This window comes from Scyliorhinus canicula, chromosome 1 (assembly GCF_902713615.1).
Source record: "Scyliorhinus canicula chromosome 1, sScyCan1.1, whole genome shotgun sequence".
NCBI lineage: Eukaryota > Metazoa > Chordata > Chondrichthyes > Carcharhiniformes > Scyliorhinidae > Scyliorhinus > Scyliorhinus canicula.
Window position 1 is genome coordinate 37299075 of NC_052146.1, and position 22922 is coordinate 37321996.

At 48.8% G+C, this 22922-nt stretch overlaps 1 protein-coding gene across 1 annotated transcript in view; it reads right to left on the bottom strand.

Moving 5' to 3' along the window:
* Positions 1–22922, bottom strand: part of LOC119978355 (rasGAP-activating-like protein 1) — a 398828-nt gene that overhangs the window by 98834 nt on the left and 277072 nt on the right. The window contains exon 13 of the mRNA XM_038819933.1: positions 6089–6153. Within this exon, the coding sequence (XP_038675861.1) occupies positions 6089–6153 (65 nt within the window). The remainder of the gene's footprint in view (positions 1–6088; positions 6154–22922) is intronic.

Below are 22922 nucleotides of genomic sequence, written 5' to 3' on the forward strand. Positions count from 1 at the left end.
CTGCCTCCCTGACAGTAGTGTGGATGCATTTATATGACATGGACGTCAACGGTTCAAGAATGCAGCTCATCGCCACCTTCTCAAGGGCAATTAGGGATAGGCAATAATGTTGGCCTAGCAAATGATGCTCACACTACATGAATGAATCTTTTAAAAAAACTTCAAACTGCTTTTTTTTATTTGGAGGCCAGGGGATTTAAATGCCTTGACAGTGGCCTTGACAATTCCAATAAATGTATGCACAGTTTATCACATTAATGTCTACGTTAAATAATCCCAAGGGCCAATGATCTTTCCGAAAGAGTACGTGACCTCTCTCATCGGGCACCTTACCTCACCCAAAGGTGTCCCTGGGTTGATCCAAAATGGTGCCCTACTTCTCCAAATAACTCCACTGGCAAAGATTCGAATTAGATATTTGAAGGCAGCTGGAGTTTTATATATGCAGCTGCTTCTGTGAACCCACGGATGTGCAGATTATCAGCTTCTCCCTTCACCCCCTGATGAAAATAGTTAGTGCCGGGTCCAGATGAGAAGTTGGGCCACTGGGGCCTCTGTGGCTAAACCGGAGACCTTCTCTGACTTTGCTAAAATTCATGCCCGTGTCATTACTATTGTAATCATTTTCTTTCCATCGTGGTTCCAGCCAATGAACCTTATCCTGTACAAAACAAAAACTACACTTTTTGACGTGAGTTCCCCCTGCGGAATTCGATGACACAAGAACCTATCAATAATCCTTACTATTTAAATGAAATAAAAATCGCTTATTGTCCCAAGTAGGCTTCAAATGAAGTTACTGTGAAAAGCCCCTAGTCGCCACATTCCAGTGCCTGTTCGGAGAGGCTGTTACGGGAATTGAACCGTGCTGCTGGCCTGCCTTGGTCTGCTTTCAAAGCCAGCGATTTAGCCCAGTGTGCTAAAGGATTAAGTGTAATTCTATGCTGCAGCAGCATACTCATTTCTTAGTGTTGGTCTGAATATCAGACTACAATGACTAGTATATTTATTTACAATTGGGATAATGGCATGAAGCATAAAACATTTAACCAATATACTGACGCTACAATATAATCCAATAGAATGAAAAACAGTGGGCTAATGACCCTTTATAAGAAATGTCTTAAATGTAGAAACAGAAAGTTCCTCTGTCTAAATTTCATCTTCCCGTATAAATCTCAGCATCGACATCTCTTCTCACGTCTAACTCCACAAGTAAGGGATCAGTTGAAATTTCCTGGCAGAATCAATTGCCAGAACTTAGGCAACATTTTACACTGTGCTATCTTCAAGCTATTTTGAACCAACATTCTAGAAACCTTCATCACTGCCTTTTGTAGCTAAAATAGAGAAATGACTCATGCTTTTAATTCAGATACACAGTGGCTTTGACAACATCTCTTAAATCAATGAACAATTGTCCTGCTAAAATTAATTTAAACACATTATCCAACATCAATTTTTAATTATATCTATTTATTTATATCAATGCAAGTTTTTTTTGCTTGCATCTCACATTTGTCCCCTCTTTGTGGAATAATGTGAAAGGATCATTGCTTAATAAACAGTCTTTCAGATACAAGCAAGTCCTGGAGTGGGAATTATACCTAAACCTTCTTGCTTAGAGGCAGAAACATTTGGGGCATGATCCAACGGCCATACTGCGCTGGAAAAGCAGATCGCTGCGGCACAGCATGGCCGATGAAAGTCGGGAGACCCCGCTCACGAGATCTACACAGCTTGCCACGCCTCGCAAAATCCGACGCGCTCTTGCGAGACGTTGCAATGTAAATCCTGCCCACAATGGGGACCAGACAGAACAGCACTCGTGGGGGCCTTCCAGGGGATCGGAGGCCCTAAGCTGCATGCCCTTTGGGCAGGGTGGTGTCCAGGCTCTGCTGGCACCCCCTGCACTCGCTGGCAGTGCCAACCTTGCATCTTGGCAGTGCCAGCCTGGTACCTTGGCAGTGCCAGCCTGGGTGCCAGCCTGGCACTGTGAGATGCCCAAGTGGTACTGCCAGCTGACAGGGGGCAGTACCAGGGTGCCAGGTTGGCATTGCCAAGGTGCCAAGTTGGCATTTTGTGCGCACACGCGATCAGGCTGGGGTGTATGGCATGGGTGTTGGAGAGGTGCGGGGAGGGGTGGGGGAGAGGGGGGGGGGGGGGGAGGACTCTCCCATAGTGCATTCCGGCTGGGGGAGAGGGGGGGGAGGACTCTCCCATAGTGCGTTCCGGCTGGGGAGGGTGAAAGGTTGGGGATCATTCAGGGGCCTCTAAGATTGGGACCCCATTAAGGAATGACATCCTGATCAATCTCTACACTTGGGAGATCTGGCGAGCGGAGCTCTCTGCTGTACAAGCTGAGGCTACGTGCAGCCTTGTCCACACATTCCCTGTTCAGGCCCCTTATTCTATGTGAGTCGTGTTGAATAGTCATTTGTTTCTCAGCACTGCGAGCAGCGGGGAACAGGCGGTAGGTGATTCTGAGACCAGGGTCCTGAATCTCAATAAAGGTAACTATGATGGCATGAGGCATGAGCTGGCTATGATAGACTGGGAAACATTGGATTGGATTTTGTTTATTGTCATGTGTATCGAGTTACAGTGAAAAGTATTTTTCTGCGAGCAGCCCAACAGATCATTAAGTACATGAAAATAAAATAAAATACAAGAAACAAACAAGTTTAATATGGTTTGCTCTTGAACTCTAATCCCCTATTAATTAAGGCCCTATTAATAAAGCCTCAGCAACAGTATGCTTTATTAACCACATTCTCAAACTCTCCTGACACCTTCAATGGTCCATGTACATGTACACCCAGCTCACCCTGCTCCTCACCCATTATTCAATATTGTCTCTCCATGTTCTTCCGATCAAAATTAATCACTTCATAGTTCTCTGCATCTGCCACCTGTCCACCCATTGCATTAGCACAGTGGGCTAAACAGCTGGATTGTAATGCAGACCAAGGCCAGCAGCGCAGGTTCAATTCCCGTACCAGCCTCCCCGAGCAGGCGCTGGAATGTGGTGACGAGGGGCTTTACACAATAACTTAATTGAAGCCTACTTGTGACAGTAAGCGATTATTATTATGTCCTTCTGAAGTTCCAAACCTCCTCACAATGCTTCCAAGTTTCCCATCATGTGCAAATGTTTAAGAATCGTGTTCCGTACACCAAGGTCTAGATCATTAATATATATCAGGAAAAGCCATGATGTGGAGATGCCGGCGTTGGACTGGGGTGAGCACAGTAAGAAGTCTTACAACACCAGGTTAAAGTCCAACATGTTCGTTTCAAACACTAGCTTTCGGAGCACTGCTCCTTCCTCGGGCGAATGAAGAGGTATGTTCCGGAAAAGCAAAGGTCTCAACATTGACCCCTGGGGAATACCATACAAACGTTCCTCCAGCCCAAACAACATCTGCTAACCACTACTAATGAAGCCATTAACAATGCAAATCAATGACTGAAACTAGTCTGTAAAGTGCGTCCCCTTCCCCAACCCAAAGATGAAAATGACATAAAAGAAAAATATTAAAGATTGCTTTGCACCAAATCAGGAGATGTTGGGCTGGATTCTCCATCAGCGGGATCCTCCGTTTCACCGGCAGCCCACTCACGCCCACGGATTTCCCGGCGGTGTGGAGTTGCCCACAATGGGTAACCCCATGGAACCGCTGCCGGCACGGAGGATGCTGCGCACCAGAAAATGGGTTCAGTGGGACGGAGAATCCCGCCATATTATTTCTTCACACACAATCATCCTGAAAGGCAAGAATTGGAGCAGTCTATACTATTTGCTGTCAGTACATTAACACCATGCAGCACAGTAACACAGTGGGTGGCACTATTGATTCACAGGGCAAGGGTCCCAGGTTCGATTGCCGGCTTGGGTCACTGTCTGGGCGGAGTCTGCAAGTTCTCCCTGTGTCTGCGTGGGTTGCCTTCGGTTGCTCCGGTTTCTTCCCACAGTCCCGAAAGATGTGCTTTAGGTAATTTGGACATTCTGAATTCTCCCTGTCTACCCGAACAGGCGCCGGAATGTGACGACTAGGGGGATATTCACAATGACTTCATTGCAGGGTTAATGTATGCCTAATTGCGACAATAAAAATTATTATTATTATGTGCTGATCCAAGGTCACGGTAGGGGAGCTCCAGATTTGCTCAAGAAAGCAAGAAACTGTTTTTGTCATAACTTTAGGGTGTTTCCTTTTTAGCCACGCACGAGGAGGATTATGGCCTGAAGTTATTAGAAACCTGTGAAATTCTTCATATGCATTTGTGAACGGTTTACAGCATTAGAAAATGTACGCAACATATTCTGAACCATCCCTGTTGTTTGTGAGAAACATTCATAAATATTGGGTGAAATGTTTGGGTCCCGCCTGCCATGGGAATTGGCACAGATGGGCCATAAAATTTGGCCCACCAGCAAATGGTCCATTGACTTTGGACAGGAATTTCCAGTCCCACAGTGGGGACTATTCTAGTCAATCCTTTGGGGGACTTAGTCTAACAAACTCCATTACATTACAGCCACAAATGACCAAATGGCCTTTTTCTGTGTTGCAGGTCTCTGTATTCCATTCATCCAGTTAAGAATAAATATATTAAGTAAATCAATCACTAACTTCTTTTTATCAAATCCATTTGGAACATCTTAGTTAACTCATGCAATTCTAAGGGATTCATTGATTTGATCTTCAATGGGTTGCCCAAAGCTAATGTTTATTTTTCTAAAATTTAGAATATCCAATTCATTTTTTCCAATTAAGGGGCAATTTAACGTGGCCAATCCACCTAACCTGCACATCTTTGGGTTGTGGGGGTGAAACCCACGCAGACACAGGGAGAACGTGCAAACTCCTCACAGACAGTGACCTAGGGCCGGGATTCGAACCCGGGTCCTCAGCGCCGTAGGCAGCAATGCTAATCACTGTGCCACCGTGCCCAAAGCTAATGTTTAACGATAGGCCAATTAGTGTCTGGGTTTATTCTTCTCTCCCTTCCTAAACTGAGATTCTACATTGGCTAGTCTCCTACTCCCTAGCTGCATTTGTAATGTCAAAGGAGGATTAAAAAGCTACAATCGGCATGTCCACTCTGTCCCCTTTTAACAAATCTCAGGTGGACGACATCAGTCTCAAGTAGCTTAACCACCTCTTGTTCAGCATTTTCTTTTTAACAGTACACAGTACAATGCAGCATGGTTGCATTGTGGATAGCACAATCACTTCACAGCTCCAGGGTCCCAGGTTCGATTCCGGCTTGGGTCACTGTCTGTGCGGAGTCTGCACATCCTCCTCGCGTGTGCGTGGTTTTCCTCCGGGTGCTCCGGTTTCCTCCCACAGTCCAAAGATGTGCAGGTTAGGTGGATTGGCCATGATAAATTGCCCTTAGTGTCCAAAATTGCCCTTAGTGTTGGGTGGGGTTACTGGGTTATGGGGATAGGGTGGAGGTGTTAACCTTGGGTAGGGTGCTCTTTCCAGGAGCCGGTGCAGACTCAATGGGCCGAATGGCCTCCTTCTGCACTGTAAATTCTATGTTAAAGACTGTAGTACCATATATTTCATGTTCCTCTAAACCAATGGTGAATTCTTAAGCAAAGCCTAGATTATTACCTCTCTGTTTGCAAAGCGTAGAGTCTTGTTCCATTTAAGTAAGGAATCAGGGGGCTTGCTATTCCCTTTAGATCCTACATCCCTGAAAAATAGTTACCTTTGTGCTATTATTGACTCTATTGACAACCTAAGACTGAGGGGAAATTAATTCCCTCTAACGTTAGATTAGTCAGTAATTCATTCTCACAATAAGGGAACAAAGGTCATTCCTCCCAACTGAGAATGATTGAGATTGAACTTGCAATGTGAAGTTTCACCTCCAAGATCCCCGATGATTTGCTGACTTTCAGCAATCTAAGAAAGTTAATGAAAAGTGCAATTTCCCCAAGTGTCTAAAATCCAATAATTTGACCGATGGTTGTTTCCGTTACTGCTGCAATTTAGAATGGTCCCACAAGTTTGAAATGCCAACATGGAGGAATTAAAAGCAAGAATCATTCGCGAAAGTAAAAAACACTTACCTTCATAAACTGTTCCATAGCCTTGGAAGCCAAGGAATTGGATCTGAAAAGCGTGTTTGGATCAGCTGTTAAAAAACAGAAAGAAGCACTGATTGAATAACGCTTGGGAAAACTAAGTGGTGAACTTTCCACAGGCACAGCAAGCTTCATGCTAATTATTTCTGAAAAGAAATGAATATTTCTTATTATTTCTGATCTGTAGACCACAATGGATGGAAATAGATCTAATCAGTATAAATGAATACATCAAATTCCAAATGATTGATTGGAAATAAAAAACATCTCGGTATTTTATCACCTATGTATCCTTTTGAACACTAATCTAATTAATAATTAGCTATGAATTACACCAAACACCTCCGCAATCATAATTTCATGAACTTCTGGGTCAAACATGTTGTTAGCGCTGCCAATTTGATTAAATGCTTATCTCCATTGCAGGAAACAATGACATTTAGGTTCATAGCTAAGGAGAGAATGAAATCTGTATAACTACAACTTTGGATAATCCAGGCAAGAAACATTCTAACAAACTAGTTTCGAGTGATTATGAACAAGCTCAAACCCACTCAGAATTCGGAGCACATCAACCGAGGACTCCTTGGGATAAGCATGGGATGAATGAAGCAATCCAACATCAGTTTTCACTCCCGTTATGAGCTGTAAGAGTCCCGTGCTTGGGTTTGCACCTGAAGCTCATTAGACTTGGCCTGTTGGTCAGCTGCTTGGCGGTTCCCAGCGGTAAACAATGACTGGCCGAGGGGGAAGGATGAAAATGGGTGATCCGGAGCACTAGATAAAGAGGGGTTTTTGCAAGGGTGCAGACAGCCTGGAGAAGCAGACTTCCTTTGAGGTCTTAAAAGAACACTGTTGCTCCTCTGGACCCCAAATAGTAAAATTATTTTTAGTTTTCCTCAAGTGGGCTTGTTGGCTTCTTGACAGCTTTAAATGACACAGGTGTTCAGTGGGAAGGCCCTAAATGGCAGCCTAAACTTTCGTTGGGGTCCATATACGACATTCAAAGGGAACTAAAATACATTGAATATATATATAGCGTAACATTGGTAGCAGAGATTATCCTTCAATTGGTCTTGTCCTTCAATTTGGGCGGCACGGTGGCAGAGTGGATAGCACTGCGGCCTCACAGCGCCAGGGACACGGATTAAATTCCGGCCTTGGGTAACATTCCGTGTGGGGTTTGCACTTTCTCCCCGTGTCTGCGTGGGTTTCCTCTGGGTGCTCCGGTTTCTTTCCACAATCCAAAAATGGACAGATTAGGTGAATTGACCGTGCTAAATTCCCCCTTAGCGTCCAAAGATGCAGAGGTTAAGTGGGGTTATGGGAATACGGCTGGGGAGTGGGCCTAGGGAGGGTGCTCCTTCAGAGGGTTGGTGCAGAGTTGATGGGCCGAATGGCTTCCTTCTGCGCTGTAATCATTCTCGCACTAAAAGCTAGTGGTGTTAAAATCACAGATCACCAAGAACAGGGACATCTCCATTTTATCCATAATACCATTGATCATGGAATTTAAACTGTCCCATAAAGTTCTACCCTGTCACAAAAGCTGATTGATGAATGTATCCCTTCTACCATTTCAACAACATAATAATTCTGGGAAATTCATGTAAAAAAAGAGCCAACCAGAGTATTCTTTTTGCTAGTGTGAGAGAACCCGACATGTGATACCTCTGTTTTATTATAAATGCACATCATTGAGACAACAGTGGATAAAATACATGACTGGCGTAGTTTACCAACATTAATTTCATTAAACAATAGGGGGTTGGAAGGGGGAAAAGTAGCAAGCTAAAAGGAATCTAGCACCAAAATTTGAGCCTTTCTAAAAAGCACGCTGTTAAGGCTCCCACGGTGCGATAGTATTTTGATATTTTTCCCTCAATCAACATCACGACAACAGGTTATCTGGTCATTATCCCATTGTTGTTTGTGGGACCTTGCTGTGTGTAAAATGGCTACCACATCTTTTACATCTCAACAGTGACAACACTTCTAAGTTGTTAATTGGCTGTGCAGTGTTTTGGGATGTCCTCAAGTCAGTTGCATCAGATAAGAGGATGCTCTCTGTAAGATGTTTACTCTTCCAGCTTTTTATTGCAGTTATTGAAGGAAATATAGCATCACCATTGGGTTTTTTACTTTACCAAACTTTATCTAGTGTAGAGTAGTGCAGTGTAGAGAATGGGCGGCATGGTAGCACAGTGGTTAGCACTGTTGCTTCGCAGGTCCAGGGTCACAGACTTGAGTCCCGGCTTGGGTTGATGTCTGTGCGGAGTCTGCATGTTCTCCCCGTGTCTGCGTGGTTTCCTCCGGGTGCTCTGGTTTCCTCCCACAGTCCAAAGACATGCAGGTTAGGTGGATTGGCCTTGCTAAATTACCTTTAGTGTCCAATAAGGTTAGATGGGGTTACTGGGTTACGGAGATAGGGTAGAGGTGTGGGCTTAAGTAGGATGCTCTTTCCAAGGGCTGGTGCAGACTGTACTGTAAATTCTATATCTATGTCTATGTCGAGATGAGCCTTAGTTGTCTGCTGTAATCCTGCATAGTTAGGATGGTGAGTGGTGGCTGGCTGCACCCTGTGGTTTTAATATGGGGCAAGGAGGAGGACATCTGATCGTCAAAAAGAAAAGCAGAGAAACATTAAACCTGCTTGTTGGGCGGCAGCAGCCAGTGATCCCTATAATGAACTGTGGCTGACGCCTGAAGAAACTGACTCCAACACCCGTGGTGTATCATGGGGTCACTTGCAGTCCAAGCAGGCATTTGAGGGTCTAACACCTGATTCAGGAAGATGCCCTGGATTCTCCAGAGGCACCTTGTCCAATGCGGGTATGTGGCACATTTCCTGCAGAGAATGAGGGCGTGCATGCCACCTGCCATATTGGATAGCCACATTTCACCTGTAAGACAGGGAACGAGGGCGCCCATGCCACCCACCATATTTCACCCCTATAACAGATACATTCAGGTTTCTAGGCCATTGATTCTGTGTTTGAGTAAATGCCATAGTGTCTAAACAGGGGTATTTGTCTCAATTCATAGAATTTACAGTGCAGAAGGAGGCCATTCAGCCCATCGAGTCTGCACCAGCTCTTGGAAAGAGCACCCTACCCAAGGTCCACACCTCCACCCTATCCCCATAACCCAGTAACCCCACCCAACACTAAGGGCAATTTTGGACACTAAGGGCAATTTATCATGGCCAATCCACCTACCCTGCACATCTTTGGACTGTGGGAGGAAACCGGAGCACCCGGAGGAAACCCACGCACACGCGGGGAGGATGTGCAGACTCCGCACAGACAGTGACCCAAGCCGGAATCGAACCTGGGACCCTGGAGCTGTGAAGCGATTGTGCTATCCACAATGCTACCGTGCTGTCCTTATTGTTAATGTTTTTAAAGGGAGTATCACTTTGAAGCAAGCACTGAAAAGTGAGGCGATGTTAACACACTTGTGTTTTCTTATTGTGGAGTTTTTGTAATGTAAGTTATTTCACACCATTATCATTTTTGCTGTGGCTTGACGGACTGTTAAAAGAGTGATGATAAGAATGATGATGAGTGATGCACAGAAGGAATCTACTTCCGCTATATTTACAAAGGTCGGAAAGATACATTAGTCGGAGAAAATCAGAAACGCATGTGGCTACGTACCTTACAGTAGATTTAATTCTATGCTTAGACCACCTACATCACTAAGGTATAAAACAAAGCACAGCCACAAAGCACTTCACAACCAATAAATTACTCTTAAAGTGCAATCTTTGTTATGCAGGCAAATGTGGCAGAAAAACTGTTCATTGCAAAGTCACAGGTTCCGAAAGGAGATGAATGAGCAAATAACTTTGTACAGTATTTGTTTGCATTGGTTGAAGCAAAGGAGGAACAATGACAAGAAGCCATGTTTACACAGTAAATTTCAATATTGGCAGCTGTTATCACAGAATAGATACAGGGTTTATGTCCATGCTGGCTCTTTGCAAGATTAACTCATCTAATCTCACTCCCCTGCCTTTCCTCTGTAGGCCTGAATATTTTTCTCTGCAGATAACATTCAATTCTCAATTGAATTTGCCTCCACCATTCTCTTGTGCAGAACATTCTAGATGCTCACCAGGTTTCCCTCATGTCATTGTTGCTTCTTTTTTAATCACCTTAAATTGGCGCCCCCTCATGCTGGATCTTGCCAACATAGGGAACAGTTTCTCCTCATCTACTTTGTCCAGATTGCTCATGGAACACCTCCATCAATTTGCCTCTCAATCTTCTCTTTGCCCATTAGAACTGCCCCAGCTTCACCATACTATCCACGTAACTGAAGTATATTCCAGCTACAACTTCCATTTGAGTCCATTAACATGGCAGGAAACTGTGCAGGACCCAGTGTAGCCAAGTCCTGGGCTCGTACTTAGGCTTCTGGATGGCCTTGAGATTGGAAGATACAAACGCCCTTTACAAGTCCAAAGTATGAACAAGTTCCCTGGCGTTGCTCTGAGTCCAGCATCTGTTTGGGCAGTCTTGGCATTGGGCATTCTGATGACATGTGCCATCCATCTCAGCGGATGTGAGATTATCATGACGTCTAAAATTAGGGATGTTTCACATAGGGGATGTTTCAAAGACAATCTCAAAGCCTCAATGAAAGTTTGCTTTATTGGCATCAACACATGGGAAACAGATGGCCAATCATGACCAAACTTGTATTTCACCATAAGAACTGACAGAAAACGGTAAGAGACAGAAAGAGAGGGCAACTGCTTTAGCCAACAATCTCTACTGGCAGCCAACTGATGTCCTCACTGTGGGATAGACTGTGAGGCATAGGTAGGACTTATAAGCCACTTGCAAACCCAAAGCCAATGTCGACATCTCTCTTAAATCCAGGCATCTACAAGGAAGATTCATCCTCAACATGAGGCATTGCCAAAGGTGACAAGTCCATTGATCAAAAGAGTAGGTGTGTGTGTGTGTGGGTGGGTGTGTATGTGTGGGTGGCAGGGCAGTGTAGTGTGGAAGGAGACACAGAACATTGGAGGTCCACTGCCTCAGGCCTTCCTTGAGAATGAGAGCAAGTGAATGGTCATCCCAGTCCTTGGTATTTCAAGGTTCACTTTTGCAGATTTGACTTGATAAGTCACACTGATATTACCTTGCTCGGGAACAGTGATAAATGTGCCTGCACTGCACCTCCTGCTAATCATATTTCAGAATGTCTATTGGTCTAAGGACAGCAATGTGGCCGGTAAAACCCTGCTATTATGAAGCCAGGCCCTTTTATTTTGGAAAGCATGATTTTTCAACGTTTCACTAACTCCAAATTTTATAACTTGAACTGAGACAGAGCAAATTGATTAAAATTACAAGGCCACATTCCAAGGTGAAGGTAAGACAGCAAAAAATCACCCTCAGGGCAGTGTGAAGAGAGAGACATTTCCTATAATTGAGGGACCCATAAAACTTGTAACTGTGTAAGGAAGAGATGTCAAAATTGGAAATGACCACAGAAACGCCCAAAATCTCTTGGAAATACACAGTGATTGAATTATTTCAAAGCAAGGCTGTCCAGCCAATAGAGAGAGATTGCAAGTGACATAGGTGGTGTCAAAATGTCTTCAGCAGAGAAAATAAGCTGAGGGCTGCTTTCTCTTAGAACATAGAACATACAGTGCAGAAGGAGGCCATTCGCCCCATCGAGTCTGCACTTAAGCCCTCACTTCCACCCTACCCCCGTAACCCAATAACCCCTCCTAACTTTTTTTTGGTCACTAAGGGCAATTTATCATGGCCAATCCACCTAACCATCTTTGGACTGTGGGAGGAAACCGGAGGACCCGGAGGAAACCCACGCAGACACGGGGAGAACGTGCAGACTCCACACAGACAGTGACCCAGCGGGGAATCGAACCTGGGACCCTGGCGCTGTGAAGCCACAGTGCTATCCACTTGTGCTACCGTGCTGCCCCTTGTGCTACCGCGCTGCCCTCTCACTTCCCCTTTTGGCACAAACGTACCACCCCATCAGAGAAGCCAACTCTTCCAGAAACCTAGCAGCTTTCCTCTAAAAATTTCAATATTTTCTACACCTGACCTCATACAAGAAACCAGCTAACCTAAAACGGCCATAAGGTTTACAAGCCATGCCTCAAGGAAAAGGTTTGTGTGTGTCCGTCACGCATACACGTACGCGTGTCTGTGTGTGCATCACGAGTGTGTGCGTGTGTGAACTCTGGATCATCATAAATTATGTGAAAGATTTGGATGAGGGGAGTGAATGCACTGTTGCGGCATTTGCAGATGATACAAATTTCGGTAGAAAGGTAAGTGGTGTGGATGACACAAAGAGTCCACAGAGGGATGTACAAATGTTAGATGAGTGGACAGAAACCTGGCAGATAGATTGGGCCTTTATTCATTGGAGTTTAGAAGAATGAGAGGTGATGTTATTGAGACATACAGGATTCTCAAGTGGCTTTACAGGGTGGATACTGAGATGATATTTCCTCTTCTAGGAGAGCAGAGGGCATAATCTCAGATTAAGGGGTCGCCTACTTAAGAGATGTTGGGGAATTTCTTCTCTCAGAGGGTAGTGAATCTGTGGAATTCTTTGCCGCAGAGAGCTGTAGGAGCAGGGTTGTTCAGCATGTTCAAGGCTGAGATAGGCAACTTTTTAATTAGTAAGGGAATCAAAGATCATGGGGATAAAGCGGGAAAGTGGAATTGAGGATTATCGTAACAGATCAGTCGTGATCTCATTGAATGATGGAGCAGACGCGATGGGCTGAGTGGCGGACTTCTGCTCCTACATCTTATGGTCTTACAGTCTCATGATCATTGCACGTATTTCCCATCAGCGGGGAAGGGGGTTCACCCAACGCCAGCCTTTCACATCCGCCCCGTGAACAACAAGGGGAAACCCTTCACTTCTCCGGCTCGCTCGGAAGTGCAATTGCTTGGTTTGTTTCCATAGTAATGGGAACCTATTCATTGCTAATTAATGAAATGCTCAATTAGTCACTGCGGCTTTGTCTGTTTTAATGTTTTGTTTTCTGAAACAAAGTGCAGCATAAACCCTCAGTTTGTCACTCGACATTCTCCGCTATTGCATTACAAGGCGCCAATACATTGTCCCGATAACACTTGGAAAATGTCTGTTTCTCAGCAGATAACAATTCAATCACTCAAACAGCATAGTGCTTACAGTTCGAAACCAAACCCCATTGAAAAAGCAAACGAAACGTTATCATGTAGCGCAAGGCGGATTGAATACAAAAGTAGGGAGGTGATGCTTCAGTTATATAGGTCTCTAGTGAGACCGCGGGCGGTATTCTCCCCTACCCGGCGGGGCGGGGGGTCCTGGCGTAGCAGAGTGACACCAACCACTCCGGTGTTGGGCCTCCCCAAAGGTGCGGAATTCTCCACACCTTTAGGGGCTAGGCCCGCGCCGGAGTGGCTCCCGCTCCGTCGACTGGCGCCAACGGCCTTTGGCGCCACACCGACCGGCGTCGGGGCTGGCCGAAAGGCCTTCGCCAGTTGGCGTGAGTCCGCGCATAATCCAGAGCGTCAGCTGCCGCTGAAGTCACCATCGGCGCATGCGCGGTGGAGGGTGTCTCTTCCGCCTCCGCCATGGTGGAGGCCGTGGTGGCGGCGGAAGAAAAAGAGTGCCCCCACGGCACTGGCCCGCACGCCGATCGGTGGGCCCCAATCGTGGGCCACCATGGGGGCACCCCCCGGGGTCAGATCACCGCGCGCCCCCCCCAGGACCCCGGGGCCCACTCGTGCCGCCTGCTCCCGCCGGCACAGAGGTGGTTTAAACCACGTCGGCGGGAGAGGCCTTACAGCGGTGGGACATCGGCCCATCGCGGGCCGGAGAATCGCCGCGGGGATCCCGCCGATTGGCGGGGCGCATTCCCCCCCCTCCCCCCCCCGCTGATTCCTGGGTGGCGGAGAATTCCGGCCACGGCGGGGGCGGGATTTACGAAGGCCCCGGGCGATTCCCCGACCCTGCGGGGGGTCGGAGAATTCAGCCCCACATCAGGGGTACTGTGTACAATATTGGTCACTTTATTCAAGAAAGGATGGAAATGCATTGGAAGGTTCAGAGAAGGTTTACTGGACTAACAGCTGGAATGGGTGGACTTTCTCATGAGGAAAAGGTGGACAGACTCGGCTTATATCCTCTGGAGCTTGGAAGAGGAAGAGGCGACTTCATTACAAGATCCTGAGGGGTATTGTCAGGGCAAATGTGGAGAGGATGTTTCCCCGTGTGGGAGAATCTAAAGCCAGAGGTCACCCATTTAAAATGGAGCTGAGGTGAAATTCTTTCTCTCAGAGGTCTCGAGTGTTTGAACTCTCCGTGGAAACAGGAGTCTTTGAATATGTTCAAGTTGGAGTTGGATAGGTTCTCGGTGAGCAAGGGGATGATAGGTTACTGGGAGTTCACGGCGCCGAGGTCCCGGGTTCGATGCTGGCCCCGGGTCACTGCCCCTGTGGAGTTTGCACATTCTCCCCGTCTCTGCGTGGGACTCACCCCCAACAACCCAAAGATGTGTAGGGTAGGTGGACTGGCCTCGCTAAATTGCCCCTTGATTGGAAAAATTAAAAAAAGAAAATATGATCCAGTACTTTTTAAAAACGTATCTGCTGTAGTTAAGTGTAACTCCCCTCCACAAGGCAGTGTACGTCTTCATTGTATTAATGAATCCTTCCTATGTGTGACATGACAAGAATGACTGTCAGTTTGTGAGTGAATTTCCATTACAAAAGATTGGAGGAAAATACCTCTTTGTACTAATAAAAGAGCCCAAAATACCTCAGTGCTGGTTCACAGCTGTTGTTCACAGGTGAAAATGTAGCCCATTCTTTTTAGCTCCTTGATTAAGGTGGTGCAATTAATTCAAATTAAATGAATGCCTCATAATTGGTTTTTGCATTTTCAATATTTATTAATTTACATGTTAAACAATTGTGCTCATTCCCACTAACTAAATATTCTATCTCTTTTATGTAATACGCAATATGTATTAATTTTCCACTGGGACACGTCTGCCTCATTTGGCAGCGGCATGGAGCTGAACATGTACAGGACTTGCTTGGATTTGCAGGCCAACAGGCCATTCAGCCCATCCAGCCTATGTGGGGTTTCTTCTCCACATGAGCCATTGGCTAATCTCATGTGCTTGCCATGCATTCATACCCCTTCTCTTTCTTTAAACCAGCTATCCAACCTATTCAGAACACTGATGGATTCTCCAGTAATGGGGCTATGATCCCACGCCAAAAGTCCTGAGTGATTCTCCCATCTGCAGGGGGCTGGCAGGGCCCAAGAGTGGTTCTTGCAGCTCTGGCTACGGATACGGAGCCCAGCACTTCCGGTCTGGAGTCCGCGCATGCGCACGCGGCGGCCTGCAGCGGCCGCTCCATCCAACATGGCGGACCCGGACCGGGGAGCGGCACCAAAAATGTAGGCCCCCCCCAAGATCGCGCGCGCCCGCGGGTCCTTGACGCCCGACTGCTCCCCTGGCCGTCCATGAGGCCCCCAACAGAGGGACCGCGGCCGATAGGTGGTTAGAACCATGCCGTCGGGAACTCGGCCAGTTGCACGTGGAGAATCGTGGGGGGGGGGGGTGGCTCTGTCACTGGCCTCCCTACCCGCACTGTGTAGTTCGTGCGCATGGATCTCGAGCGGCGCCGGTCCGATTTTACGGGTTGACGACCATTCTCCGCCCCCCTCCCCACTCCCCGTGCCGAACGCGCTTTGGGCACGGAGGCCTGGAGAATGCAGCCCCTTCATTAAATTCAGTCGCGCACTGCGGAGCTTCCTAATTCTCTGTGTGAAAGGCTTCTACTCCTTAATGTTCGGAATCATCTGTATTTAACCTCATATCTATGTCTTCATGCTCGAGATGCCTCACCTACTGCCGATATTCTCTTGTTAAATACTCTGTCCCATCAGTTTATCTAAACTTGTGACACACACAAGCTGTGGGTCTGACGTTCTCAGTTCGACCACAGAAATTCTGAGACACTGAAGGAAATGTGCACAGGCTAGCAACGATGCAAACGCGATTGTATTCTGCTAACGGCAGGCTGACAGACTCACTAATTGTCAGACCCACGGGTTGACAAACTGGCCAAATACCACAGATGTAAACTGTTTATTTTTGCAGTCTGCCAGCCTCCGAGGAAGGTTTCGCCCGCTCAAGCATGAATGCCAGGTCACTTAATGGAGCATTACATTAACATGTTGCACGATAACCTAGCAAAGAGGAGAATATATCACTGAGCATTCTCTCAACTGGTGCACCTGCTAGCCTGCAATTTTCTCCTTGCTCATTTGGGCAGCACGGTAGCACAAGTGGATAGCACTGTGGCTTTGCAGTGTAAGGGTCCCAGGTTCGATTCCCCACTGGGCCACTATCTGTGCGGAGTCTGCACATTCTCCCCGTGTCTGCGTGGGTTTCCTCCGGGTGCTCCGGTTTCCTCCCACAGTCCAAAGATATGCAGGTTAGGTGGACTGGCCATGATAAATTGCCCTGAGTGATCAGAAAGGTTAGGAGGGGTTATTGAGTTACGGGGATAGGGTAGAAGTGAGGGCTTAAGTGGGTCGGTGCAGACTCGATGGGCCGAATGGCCTCCTTCTGCACTGTATGTTCTACGTTCATTTTAATAAACAAGGAAGTCTCAAAGCTGGCAATCAAAACAGCAGAAGATCCCACAATTACTGTTATGAACAAGCAAACAACAGTAAAACAAATATACTGCTATAAGCAATCTGCAATCCCAGAGCTCTAAACACATTGGTCAGAGTGTGGGTTGAAATGTCTCACATGTCACTGTGTCTTCTCAATGGGTGGCGAATATTCTAAAATAAATAGATCGTCTATTTACCATCGACAGGCTAAACGCGACAATGCTATTAGCGCTCCGACATTGGTGAAAGGCACAATGGTGTGGTGCCCAAACGGACATTTCTGCCCAATTGCAGCAATGGAACAGATGGAGCTTTGAGAAAATTCACCCTTCCCCACAGCCACCCCCACACCCACCCACAAGTATTTGAGAGAGGCTGCATCGTAAACTGAGCACACATTCGATGCTTATTGCTGAGAATGCTGTGGCAGCGGGCTGTATGAATGTGTTCAAGACAGAATTAGATGTGTGGGTGCCCCCTGGGGCCAGCCTCAGTCGGGGTGGGCCGCGATTGGTGGGGTGGGGGGTGGGCTGACTCGCAGCAGGGGGTGGTCGTCCATGGCCTGAACTTGGCTGGGGGAGATGGGGGAGATGGGCGATGGATGACTCAATGCCCGTAGGTCCACCATGCCAACCCCTGGATCCTGTGGTCCTGTTCCGACAGCAACCCCAGCCCACTGACCGTCCATAACACTGACCACGGAGGCCTCTGGCCACACAGCTAAAGGCTTTTGCTAATTGGGAATTAGCACTCGTAGTTAACTGAGCACTTCACACATCCTAAGTAGTGGGTAGCCGCTGCCATGTAACATGTGGGGGACATTGCCTAGCATCCCAATCAGACTGTGATGCCTGGACACTGTGCCTGAACACTGCGGGAGGCAACACCACAGACACAGCAGCCAACATTCAAACACCTAGGGGCTGGGCCCCAGCCCCGGGGATGTTTCCCTGACCAGAGGGTGGGTATGCACCGTGGAGGGGACCAGCGCCCGGTCCAGGAAATGTGTGCGGGTGCCTTGGGTCCAGGGTGTGGGGTCTGATGGGCAGGGACCCCTGGGGCCAGGGGTGCGTGGGCCGGGCGTGTTAGGTGGGGGACCAATGGGGCGACTGGAGAGTCCCATGCTGGAAGACACCATTGGTTGTCAGTCTCACACCCTCTCCCAATTCCGTACAGATATTAAACGGTATGGACGACACCTTGGACCCCGCGAAAGCTGCCCTAGTGGCACTGCTGCCAGTGGGGTGGGTCTCAGGGGAGTGGGTTGTCGCCGTCGCCACTCCATAGGGCGCCGATGGATTGGCAACCAGCACCCCTCCCCCAAGTCAGTGCCTACAGGGCACATGGTTCAAGTCAGGACAGAGGGGCAGCTGGATCGAGCCCCTGTTGCCCCACGTCATCTGGCTCTGCCAGCCTTGACAGCACCCCAATGTCTGCAGCACAGTGTCAACGCCCTCAGCGATAGATAGAATTTACAGCACAGAAGGAGGCCATTCGGCCTATCGAGTCTGCACCGGCCCTTGGAAAGAGCCCCCCCACCCAAGCCCCACACCATCACTCTGCCCCCGTAACCCAACTTTTCTGGACACTAAGGGCAATTCACCATCGCCAATCCACCTAATCTGCACATCTTTGGACTGTGCGAGGAAACCCACGCAGACACGGGGAGAACGTGCAGGCTCCGTACAGACATTGACCCAAGCTGGGAATCGAACCTGGGACCCTGGCGCTGTGAAGTAACTGTGCTAACCACTGTGCTGCCATGCTGCCCTTCGATGACGCTCCTCAGTGACTGGGACATGCTCTGGAGCATCCCGGTTATGCCCACCTGTGACTGGGACACGTCCCCCAACGATCGGGACATGCTCTGCAGCACCTTGGCTATACCCACCTGAGACTGGGACATGGCAGTGCCTCAAGTTCCACCTGGTACTGGGTCACGTCCCCCTGTTACTGAGACACGATGTCGAGGTGCTCGGCCATGACCCTCACCGACTGAGCCACGACGTGGATATTCCACTCATGCTGCCGACGTTGTCCACCAGGGTCTCCACTGGGGTCGCCACCCTAGCATTGCCACTGCCTTTTGTAGCCTCTGGGACTCTTCCAGTCGGCTATGGACCTGCTGGAGGGCCGCTGACATCCCCCTCTGAATCTTACAGCTGCACCGTAGCATCTGCATCAGCTCCGGGTAAACCTGGTCCCGAGGCTCAGCAGCTGACTGGCACCCAGCTGGGCCCTGGGGTCCAGCAGACCTCCGACTGCTGTTTCACCTGGGCAATCCTGCCTCCACCTGATGCGCATCAGCAACTGCGTGGTGCTCAGCAGAATGTGCTCCAGAAGCCTGTCCACTATCATTGCCCACTGAGGTGTGTATCTCTGCACTGGTGGAGGGTGGGGATGAGAGCTGTGACGCTTCGATGGTGGCATCCGCAGAGCTCTCCTCTGAGGTCTTCTATTGAGAGGCTGGGGGGACACCTCGGATGGGCCAGCACTGTTGGCTGGAGGCCCTGTGGGAGAATGGACTGGTGGTCAGTGGGAGGGATGGGACAGTCTGTAGGGGCTGTTTAGCACACTGGGCTAAATCGCTGGCTTTGAAAGCAGACTAAGCAGGCCAGCAGCACGGTTCAATTCCCATACCAGCCTCCCCGAACAGGCGCCGGAATGTGGCGACTAGGGGCTTTTCACAGCAACTTCATTGAAGCCTACTCGTGACAATAAGCGATTTTCATTTCATTTTCATTTTCATGTGACAGGTAACTGGGTGGGGGCCGGTGGACCCTCACCTCTGCGCTGTGCACCGTCCTCAGATGGTGACAGATCTGTCCTCGGCCACCTCCAGGATCTCCAGACGGGGATAAGGACTCTGATGTCTGGCACCCCGCTGCCCATCTGCACCCTCTCCTGTCTGTTGTGGGCCAACTTCTCCTGCGGGTACACAGAGGGGGCATCGCTAGCTACACGTATGGTTCAGTGCGGGGGTGGGGGTGGGAGGGTTCGGGGCCCGGGGGGTAGGCGCTCGGGTTGGGGAGGGGCTTGCAGGTGGGGGATGAGGAATGTGGTGGGAGGGGGCTGCATCGGTGGCACTGCTGGACTTGGGTGGGCCGGGTCATGGGCCAGTACTGGGCGGGGTGGGTACTAGGAGCATACTCGTGGTGGGGGTGGGGATGGGGTTCGGACATCCAGTGCGGCCCGGTGGTGGTTGTTGATCTTGTGCCAGCATTGAGTGCGGGTCCTCCTGCTCACGCTCCTCAAGCTGACGGCAGCTGCCACTTCTCCCAGGAGGCACTCGCTACCCTGTGCCGGGAACCCTCCGAGACCCTCAGGGGAACAGGGCATCCCGTCTGGTCTCAACCGCGTCCAGTAACCTGCCCACGTCGGCAACCCCGAATCGTGGGGCTGGTCTTCCCGGCAGCTGGGCTGTGAGCTGAGTGAGATCGATTGTACAGGAGCCGTTTCAGTGCTGCACTCCCTTGTTCACAGGGGGCTGGTGATCTCGGACCTGGCGAATCAGCCGACAGGACCATCATTTGCGGCGTGAAGCCACGGGGCCTGGTTAAGTGGACCAATTATTGTTTCATAGCGGTGAAGGCTTCGCCAGGCCGAGCGTCGGGAAGCTCGGGGAAGTTCCCGCCTGCTACCACACTTTGAAACCTTTTGGTTAAATCAGGTCCTCAGCATGCTTGGTAAGGCATGAACTTGTCAGTATTAATGGCCTTCTGCTGGCCCTAAAGGCTTTTGGCCTGAATTTCCCGCCCAGCAGTGAAGTTGCTGATCGTGAAGAAAGCTCCCCATGAAGATTTAGCATTCTGTACGGCAGGATTTCCCCTTTGACTCACTTTGACACTTTGACAAGGCAGTTTCAATCTGGTGCAAGGTCAAGGGGATCTCTTGGCAGACAGCCACAATGATGTCAGTGAGCAGATAAGCAGCCAATCGTTTTGAAATGTCCTCACTCAGCAAAGCACCTAAAATCCTTCACTTTTCAATTTAAATTTTCAGAAACACGAGAGAAGCTGAAATAAAGAGCAGGATTCTCCAATAATAGGGCCATGTCCCCACTCAAGTGTAAAAACGCGGGCGTTTCACTCTGGACTTCCCTGCACTTCCGGTTGGTATTCCGCACATGTGCACGGTAGCGGCCCGCGGCGGCTGCCCCGCATTACATGACGGACCCGGACCGCGGAGTGGCCCCGAGATTGTGCGCGCCCGCGGATCGATGGCCCCTGATCGCTAGTCTGGCCGCCCCTGAGGAACCCCCGCCTCCCCCCCCCCCGGTGAAGGATCCCCCCTGCCCCCCATCAGGGCGGCCGTGGACTGACTCCGCAGCCACCACTGCCCCTTCCTGACAGGCAGTTAGAACCATGACATCGGGAACTTGGCCAGTTCTCATCGGAGAATCGCGGAGGGGGGAGGCCTTCTGTCAATGGCCCCCTATCCGCTCCGTGCAGATCGTGCACATGATTCATGGTGATTCTCCAGGGACCGGAAACCGGAGAATAGTGGGATTGGCGTCGCGCCGGATTTCGGCATCAACACCCATTCACCGCCCCCGCGCTGATCGCAATTTTGGCTCAGAGAATTCCGCCTAAAGACTGAAAAAGTGTGGAATTTGTAATCATTACAGAGAAACATGACATTCCGCAAACTTGAAGTTAACTTTTCAGGACCAGTGAGTAAGTTTAGCAGTGATTAAAAAGTTAATACACCATTAAAAATAGGCAACAGCAAGGTGCAACCTATTCCAGGGTTCTTGCAGTGAAACTAGAGTGAAGGTTCTCTCCAATTCCTGATTGCAGTTGAAGACAGCAGTCTATGGCAGTGTTCTTCAAACTTTTTTTTCGGGGACCCATTTTTACCCCCTGGCCAACCTTCGCGACACAACCTGGCCAACCTTCCAGACCCACGCCGGACGACCTTCGCGACCCATGCCGGCCGAACTGCGCGACTCACCATTTTCTCTTACTTTTTTTGCTGCTGACAAAAGTGGAGAAAATAGTTTTGGGTCCCTTTGGCCCTCGTACACGCTCCTCCAATGGAACCTGTTGGATGAAGGTGAAGCCTCCAGTATCGGAAAATATGGAGTCTCCATCTGCCCAAAGTTCTGCATGTTTTTCCTGTAAAATTTTATCAAATAAACCCGCACCCCGAACTTGTAAAAAAAAATGAATAACGTAAATGAAAAAAAGAATTAAATGAATAAACTAAATGAATAAAATGAATAAACCTCCCCCTCCCGAACTTGTAAAACAAAAAGCTGCGACCGCTTAAAACAAAAGCGGCTGCACTGCGCATGCGTGCCTGATCATCGGACGATGATCTGTCACGTATGCGCAGTGCGGCCGCATTGTTTTTACATGTTCGTGGCCATTTTGAAGGCTGCTTGTAGCCGGCGTTATTAACGGCCGACTGCTGCAGCTGTTGTGCGCAGATTTGCGCGATCGGGAGCGCTGAGACGGACGGCTCCGTGACCCTCCCGACACCCGCCCGCGACCCACCCGCGGGTCATGCCCCCGGATTTGACAATGCCTGGTCCACGGGAACCTTTCCAGTGCATCCAGTGGAGAAGTCGAGACACAACGATAGCAACATCTGGATTGCTGCCTTATTCTGATCATGTACGAATTTCCAAAGTGGCTCAGTAATGGTGAGAACTGATGTATTCGCTGTCACTGCCACAGCAAAATCTGGACCCTTATGGTTTTTAAAAAAATACTTTCTCCTTGCGCTGATGTAGCTGAATCCTGATGTCCCTGGCTTGTCAGCTGCAAGACAATTTCTCAGCATTCACTCAGACCGCTTCCCAAGTAAATCCAGTGCAGATAAACAGATCCAGGAAGGTTTACTGATAAACTCAGTTGGCTGGACAGCCGCTTTGCGATGCAGAGCGAGGCCGACAGCGTGGTTTCAATCCCCGTAGCCGGCTGAGATTACTCATGAAAGTTCCACCACCTCCTCAACCTTGCCCCTCACCTGAGGTGTGGAGATCCTCCAGTTAAATCACCACCGGTCAGCCCTCCCCCCTCAAAGTGGAAAGCAGTCTATGGTCGTCTGGGACTATGGCACCTTACTTTTACTTATTGATAAAATGCAATCTTCTGTGCAAGACGTACAAACCAGTACC